The 8675-nt window shown below is 37.0% G+C and overlaps 1 protein-coding gene across 1 annotated transcript; it reads right to left on the bottom strand.

The window, feature by feature from the left end:
* Positions 1–827: 827 nt before the first annotated feature.
* LOC148676797 (vitamin K-dependent protein S-like) lies at positions 828–7639 on the bottom strand. Its single transcript, XM_088613285.1, has 8 exons — positions 7301–7639; positions 6661–6776; positions 5899–6088; positions 4929–5090; positions 3850–4015; positions 3236–3390; positions 1747–1972; positions 828–1316 (listed from the first exon to the last, which is right to left on the bottom strand). The coding sequence occupies exons 1-8, from the start codon at positions 7394–7396 to the stop codon at positions 1162–1164; spliced, it is 1266 nt and encodes a 421-aa protein (XP_088469411.1). The 5' UTR covers positions 7397–7639; the 3' UTR covers positions 828–1161.
* Between the last annotated feature and the right edge of the window lie 1036 nt (positions 7640–8675).

Raw genomic sequence — 8675 nt, 5'->3', positions numbered from 1 at the left:
GCTAAACTTTGAATGCTTTTGACTTTTAACCCAAATGTGTTATACTGTACATATTAAGATAGCTTACATTATAAGAATTTGAACAGGATTTTCCAACTGAGCTTTTGTGAAATAGATTATCAATGGTTATAGAGGAGATAAAGATTTAATGTTTATGTGTCAGCTTCAGAGTAGGTATGCCAAATTATATATTTTGTTATTCAAATACATTATTAAGATACTGCTATTGTAATTTACAATAACATGCAGATTGTATTTAAGACCTATTTTTTAAACTGCTCAAAGTGCCTATTTATAGAAATATGTATAACATTTTTAATTAATGCAGAGAAATGAAGGAAATCTGTTTCCATTCACCAGTGCATTTTGTGTACAGAAAAACAGATGTTGGTAACATTAGGGAGTAAAGGGCAAATGGACCTTTGTAGATATAGAAGATAAAGCTTATCTGTTCAATAGTTTATGATGTTACTGCACATATTAACATTAAAACAAGTCTAGGAATGTAGATCTAGTATTAAAATAAAAGCAGCTGCTCTTCTAAAGTTATTGCTGTTAGGCAAAAGTCTGGTAATGTTTCCACATAAACTTTATCACCGAGGCAAAGCTTTTTTATGAAGGAAGATTTTCAGAGGCACACTGAGGACTCTGTTTCAACTCTGTTCCCTCTCAACGGCTACAGAATGTCTACTTCTTCCGAAAATGGCAACATTTTCCTGGTAAATTCAAAAGGATTTCTTAGACACTATTCAATAACCTTCTGTGGTTACAACAACATGTCCCCTCACAAGAGTTTTTTCAAACTCAAACTAAGGTTTATCACAAAGTTATAAAGTTATCACAAGTGCTTTATTCCAGTTCATGTCATTGCAAGGTCATATTGCACACTCACATTATTACTCATTACTAATATCTCCTGCAGTTAGTTGTAGACATACTGTATAATCTCAAAGCATTGAGCTAGAAAGTGCTTTTCTATTCTAGTCTTGAAACTTGCAGAACTGTAATGACATTATACATATGTATGTTATTATAAAGATAGTGGTACTTTAACAGCGTTAAAGTAAGGGCGCTTAGGTGTACACAGTTCTTTTGTATACATACTATGTATACCTTTTCTAGTATCACAGTGTCCACTTATCATAGAAAACTGCAATGTGCTCACTTCCCATCTCCCAGATCCAGGGTGGAAGGACAACTGTGGGATCTGATGCCCCCGTGCTTGACTGATGCTTTATCAAGGTCCACTGGATTTCCCTGGATCTTCACTTGCATGCAGCCATGAAAATATGAGGAGGACGCAGCAGAGCAGCTCTCTGTGGGAAAAAAAAACAACAGAATACCAAAAGCTTAGTTTCTCATACAGCCACACAATATAACACACTTATGATACATAGACTTGCGAATTCTGTTTGAATTATACTAAGACTGTCTTACTTCTTTTCATACATGGGTACACATACGTAGGCATTTACAAATATTATGAAAAAACGTATTTTTAAACATGTTCCTCTGAAACAACAGGATGGTTCAAAAACATTGTAAGGAAACACGGTTCAAATAACATCTTGGCTGTGAACCCGAGTTGTCTTCTTTGCAGTCTTATGATTCCTGATGGCTGAGAAAAATCAGACAGCTTTTAAAAGCTTAAGCATTAAGACAGAAGGAGGTGGACATAAACTTTTAATCTTCTGATTTCCTTTCTCATCAGTTCATACAGTATCTTGTATCTGCCCATTGAAGTACCTGGAAGTCCTCCTAGAGAGACCATAGTCCCTGGCTGTTTCCATGCAGATTGCAGAGCTTCAAAGCTTTCGCCAGAAATATTCCACATCTTTTCATCTGTTCCCCAAATCATATTCAGCTTTGTCTTGGTTAGTGTAAGCTGCTGGAACTGACTCTCACCAGAGCACAGACTTGGAGGGAAGTTAAGAGAACCAGCAATCCTGTTTCCAATTGTAAGGATTAAATTCTAGGAAAGAAAGTTTTAGAATAAACATTTAATTGCAAAAATCACCTTGACTTTCTCCTGGAGGGATCTGCTTGATTTCTACTTTCTGTCAGCTGCAATTTGTAACCCAATATTCAATATGTATCTCATTTAGGCTACAATTGACCTGTCATAAACAATCTGTGAAAAATGATGCAGGAAATGTGGCTTTTTGTATTAAATGTATTTATGATCTATTATAAATTATTTCTCAGAATTGTTCCCTTCTACTAGTCAGGAACATCAGCTTCAATTCTATTACTTTCACAAAAAACAGTTTTAAGTTGTAGGAAAGTCAATTCCTGAATCAGACTAATATCCATATTTTAAAAGTATCAGATGTGCAATAAATTTGATGTAATTCTAGTTCCAGGTATTTTAGAGTACCCCATGTGGTAAACTGTCAGTACTTCGACTGACGAATTTCTTTCAAACGTGTTCTAAATAAATTAATTCACCAGGTACTGAGTAAAATATCGCTTTTAAATACTTCGGAGCTTCTGCTTTAGGTACTTTTAAATAGAGCAATGAAACAGTTCCAACATGGACTGAGCATTGTGGTTAAACATTTTGCTTAAACTACATTAAACTAATGAGCAATTCTCATAATAAGGCAACAAGATGCAACATTAATGAATGTAATTTTAGCTACTATGGAAACTGAGACGAAAAATTATCTCAATCTTTTGGCATGTCTGTTGTCATTCCTATGCATAGTCTGCTACAAAGGCTGTATACCATCTAACAATGATGGCTGATTTCACTCACCACCCAGGGTGGTATATACAGTAGAATGAGCACGGTCCTAAACCAATCTTGAATACATTTTGCCTTTATTATCAATGATCATATCTAAAGTTTCACTCTGTGTAACAGTGTATAGGACTGCCAAATATGCCCTAAATCAACCATATGTGTGTTGGGGTTTGGCATAATTCAGCAATAAATGTTGAACGTGTGTTTCCTTAGCCTCACATGAGGAAAGCTTTCTGTTTGATTTTTTCATCTGTTTGCAATAATTCTTACAGAATGACGCTGTACTATGGGGTGGTTAAGTAGGAAAAAGCCCTGCTCTGAGCTATTTTCCATTCTGCCTTTCTTTAAACCAGAGCTGCAGTATTCATCCTGAGATATCAATCAACGAGCACTTGTGCCCGATCACAGGAGTTTCACGAGGTTTCACAAGTTTTTTGTTGGGACAAGCAGTGGCGTTTTACACGGAGAAGGCAGAAGGCCCTGCAGTACCTTTGTTGTTCGATCCATGGAGACGGAGAAGGAAATGTTATTTTGGGAATCCACAATAGCAAACAGAACACCATCATCCACCACAGGCCGGAACGCCAGCTCCACCACTAGATTCCAGCCCTCAGCGTCAGGGTCGGTGGAATTTGAAAAGAACACTGTCAACAATATAAAATACAGGAGAGCTCAAAGCTTTTCTTTCACAGAGGACAAAAAAAAGACTTCCCCTTTCACAGTAATTAGATCCTAATGTAAGTAACGTAACCCATAACTCTCCTTAATTGTCAGTGTTGAAATTCAAATTGCAGGTTTTCAGGACCTCCATTGGTTTTCCCCATATGGAGGCGGTGCACTGTGGGTTCCCCTAGAGCGTTACTTCTTGAAGACGTCGTGCTGCATCAATGCTATAATGTTTTCCATATAAGCCAGAATTCAATGTTCAACAAGTTTTCGGTTAACAAAAATTGTTCACAAAAAAAATTGTTAACAAAAATTAATTGAATGGCTGAGGTTATAATAGTGTTTATCATTTCCAAGTGTAAACTTACCATTTTTAATAGCAGCACATAGTACATAGTGGGTGAATGAAGTGAAACAAAAAAAAAAGGCTACTGTACCTTGAGATTCAAACACTCCAGCTCCAAACCCAGGGAAATAGGTTCCTGGTGCAACGTTCTGCCAGCACCTCTGACTTTCTGAAGACTCCAGGAGTTGCTTCAGAATACCAGCATCCTTTTTAACCCAGTTCCAGTTTCTAAGGCAGCCGTCAAAGTGAGGGTTGAACTAAATTGGGAAAAGAAGCTGACTTCAGTATCCTGTGCTCAAAGCAATACAGAAAATCAGACCATTGTGTTGAATTAGTTGAGAAAGGTGCTTTAAGGGATTTAAGATGCCACGCAGATTGCAGGATCTTGAAGTATAAAAAAAGGACCAGTTCTAAAAAGGAGATGGGGATTCTCTTCTTCTTTAGAAGTCTTTTTTACATTTAAACCTTAGCACAGATTAAAAATTGAAAAGCTTTTCTTAAACACTGTCCTTACAACCAATCCACTGGATTGCCACAGAGAGAAACATTCTTAAATGCAGTGGAAGAAGTGTAAAGATAGGATATTATTTATTTCCCCTCTATCAACACCTTTTAAATTTCACTATTATAAATAATAAGTGGTGCCAAAAATGAGAGGGTTTATAAAGTGCACCTTTGTTTTTTTTTGTTTTAAATAGAAAACCTTGATCAGTTACTACAAGGCTCAGCAAACATCAGAAACTACCATGAAATATGTATGAAAATGCTTGGAAAGGAATAAAGGACATATGTATTGCATTAGCCTAAAGTGATTTCCTTTTGTTTTGGTAAAAAAATATGCCCCCTTCTCCATCATAATTCATCCCCAGTCTTCTTCGTTAATTGTCAATCAAAAATAATGTACTGAAACACAAGCCACGAGGTTTCACTTCTTCTAACAAAACTAGAATGAGAACCCACTGACAGCGAACCGACAAACATCAGTCTACAGCAAAGCGTGGAAAACCATTTTATTAACTTCAAGCTGGACATAAAAGCAGTTGAAAAGAGTGTAAAGTGAGCCGACATTCATTTAAAATTTCATCCAGCCAGCTGAGTTTGTTTGGCAAGGGCCAGTGGAATGTCAGTAGGTGGTTCTGCATTCACTGATCCTGTTTTGCTGAAACTTACTGCCAGTGTCATGCTGCTGTTGGGAAACAGTGCCCCGATAGCAATTCGAAGGAAGCCAGCTTCCCTGTTTATATCTGTGTGCAGCCCGGGCTCAAACACTTTTAAGACTCTTTCATTGCCCACTTTCACAATGACACTGGAGTCCTGTTTTAAAACTGTTATCTGTAAAGACAAAAAAAAACCACCTTCAAGTGCTTTGTAATGCAAGAGAAAAGAAGATGATTAAAGTAACCTGTGATCGATATTGGGCATACAAGACAGGAGGCTGTGAATCTCTGTTTAACTGGTACACACACTGAATTCAGATTAAAGCTGGAATATTTTTTTAAACTGCATATGACAACATTTTGAGATTCCTTGTACATTGTAAAAGTCAAAACATAACCTGAACAGTGACAAGGAAAGAGTCTATGTAAGGATACATTTCTCTGTTGCAGATATTCAATGACAGACAATGGATTCCTCACAAAAATAACCTTTAAAATCAAGTCCCGCTGTGATACTCTTACTGAAATAAAAAAAATACTATAACAGAAGTACAGCATAGTGAAGACATATGAGGAAGTATCATAAAAACTGTGGGAAGCTAAAATATAAATGCATTTTAAATGCATGGAAATACTGCACAAATACCCAGCTGATTTACCATGGTAAATTGAGGGTGCTATCACGCACATTTTTCCTAACATACTGTACTTTAAAAGCTAGGTAATAGATCTTGATTTGCTTCTGATGGAAATGCAAAATTGAAATGTAAAGGGTATTGAATGTACTGTAAAGTCTTAGCAAACTTTGATTTGCTCAGTTAGAGGGAGTCTGGAAAGGAGACAGGAAATTGTGTAAATTTATCAGGGGACCATGACTGTTTAACAGCATATGTTTTAAAATACCCATGTGCCTTAATACAGGAAAGAAAAAAAGCAGCAGCAGAGCTCAATATTAAAAATATGGGCTGTGGCTGTTGGATTACCTTTCTCCACTCTCCATCGCTGATATTGAGCCCCATGTCGACGGTGGCCCGAGCAACATTGTTTTGAATTTGAATTTCCAGGAGGTTCTCATGAAGTGCTAAAAGAAACCAATTGTGTTCCCCTCCCATGTCACCGAAAAAGATGATTCCCTCAGGATCAAACGTGCGCACCTCAAACTCAGACTCAAAACTAGGGAGAAAAAAAGAAAGGGAGCTTTAATAAAAGTTTATATTTTTTAAATTATCTCATTAAGTGTATGACAATATGTACTTTTTCTATGATAAAACGCAATAAATTCCAAATCTCCATTTAAATTTTGGGTATTTAACATAAATCTCATTGCAGGTTTTTAAAGTACTGTACCTTTGATAATATTCAGAGTGGTTTGCCTAGTCCCTTGCAAAAGTATTCACCCCCTTTCCAATTCTGACCTATTTTGTTGAATTGTAATATATATATATAATTACACTGGAGTTTCATATTATGCTTTTTGATTTTTATTGGACTTTATTGACATTTTACTTCTTTCAACCCAAAAGTGTTTATTTTAAACAACCTCATTTTCATTAAATATATTTTTTAAATTGTGATTCAACAAAATAGGACATTACTGGAAGGATATTGTGTTGCTAAAGCAGCATGTGAAAATACAGTGAGCAAACAAAAATGTATTCTGCTCATTTGTAATGTGTTTTTGCAAACACAATTTTGCTGGATACTACACAAAAAATACTTGAAAACATATTGAGTTTAATAAATACCTAGTTATTTCTGAGATCTTAAACTGCAAAACAGGAACTGTCCCAGAAGTGCTGTTACCAGTGTAGAGAAGATGGGAAGGTTTCATTTCATCAAAGGGAAAGCAGGAATTCTCGGCCTTAAAAGGACAGAAAATGTCCAGTTTCAAATGAATTTATTTTAAGAATATTTAACAAATCATATATCTCAGCCACATGTTTCTGTTTTACTGTCTTGCTCCCTGTGATATAGATAGTTTAATTAAGATTTCGTTGACAAAAACAGTTAATGCATACAATAGAAATTTATGTACATTATCTTTGTGTCTAGAGGATAAAGGTGTGGTTGCAAACTAATGGATGAGGTACTTCTTCTGAAAGTATTATAAACAGAATCAAGCTTACAGCAAAAATTGTACTTCTCTATCCTGTCAGCCCATCAGATACAACAAGAACATCAAAGACATTATTTCGACTCATCCTTGGTATTTCAGGGTTAGATGGCAAATGTATGCTTACACTACCTCTGTTTTTTCTTTGGGTAGGTCAGTATTGTTACTTATTATAAAGCAGCAATTAAATGAAGAGCTGTAGTAGGAAATAATGTCCAAAGGCAGGACTTTATCATAATTCAACTTTTTATAATTAAAACTGCTTACAGTACCTGAGTGATTTGTGATGTTTCCAGGCTGCGAGCTTCTATGCAATTCTCCCACTGTGCGAAGAGCACTAGAATGAAAGCTTGAATTAAAACTTCCATTGCCTGCTTGTTTCTGAAAGCTTGACAGTGCCCAACTTAAAGCCCTTCCTTCTGTGACCCTGTGCCTTGTGTTATTCCTCTCTGGGGCTTTTGTGCGTCTAAAAGCTTCTGAAGAAGAAACAGTCTTATCGTGGAAATTTGAGAAGGCTTGATAGAGTACTGCACTGTCTTTGTTCTTCTCTCGTAGACAGCATTGGTACAGTTGTAAATCCACTGCAAGTTTCACAATGTTAGACACAATATTTACAAAGAAAAAGCTCAAGACCACAAGGCAAATTCCTTTGTGACACAGTTTCTAAGACCATATCTTGGGAAAAGGTCATCACGTCCTTGTTAATATCACCATCATAAAAAAAGGCAATTTAGAAAACTGAAAATATCAGTAGTGGACTAGTCATAGGACACACTGTGTAACTTAGATTTATGATGAGTATATAGGAACTAACTGCTTGAAGGGAGGTAGAAGAATTTTTAATATCCATATTAAATTAACAAGCATTTTGAATTAATCATTTAAAAAAAGTCTTAACCTGTGTTTTCTATTGCAAAGTATTCATACATGAGTTTGGGTTCCAAGCATCAAAATACTGAAGCAAAGGTCTGGGCTTGTTCCACTGTCTCTGCATTGACTGCCACTAAGACCTGATTATAACAAAGTCAAGTTGTAATGTACATTGAACGGCAAGCAGCCATATCACCCTGCAACTCACAACTGACAACCCACTGAAGCCAAGCAGGTGTGAGCCTGGTCAGTACCTGGATGGGAGACCTCCTGGGAAAAACTAAGGTTGCTGCTGAAATAGGTGTTAGTGGGGCCAGCAGGGGGGACTCACCCTGCGGTCCATGTGGGTCCTAATGCCCCAGTATAGTGACGGGGACACTATACAGTAAACAGGTGCCGTCCTTCGGATGAGACGTAAAACCAAGGTCCTGACTCTGTGGTCAATAAAAATCCCAGGGTGTTTCTCGAAAAGAGTAGGGGTGTACCCCGGCGTCCTGGCCAAATTTCCCATTACCAATCATGGCCTCCTAATAATCCCCCTCTATGAATTGGCTACATTACTCTGCTCTCCTACCCAATGATAGCTGGTGTGTGGTGAGCGTTCTGGCGCACTATGGCTGCCGTCACATCATCCAGGTGGATGCTGCACACTGGTGGTGGTGGAGGGGAGTCCCCATTACCTGTAAAGCGCTTTGAGTGGAGTGTCCAGAAAAGCTCTATATAAGCGTAAGCAATTATTATTAATTATTGAAGGTTATTCTCTGAAAACGATTGTCA

This window comes from Lepisosteus platostomus, chromosome 2, assembly GCF_059453375.1.
Source record: "Lepisosteus platostomus isolate fLepPlt1 chromosome 2, fLepPlt1.hap1, whole genome shotgun sequence".
In the NCBI taxonomy this organism is placed as follows: domain Eukaryota; kingdom Metazoa; phylum Chordata; class Actinopteri; order Semionotiformes; family Lepisosteidae; genus Lepisosteus; species Lepisosteus platostomus.
This window is presented reverse-complemented; position numbering and strand designations above follow the sequence as displayed.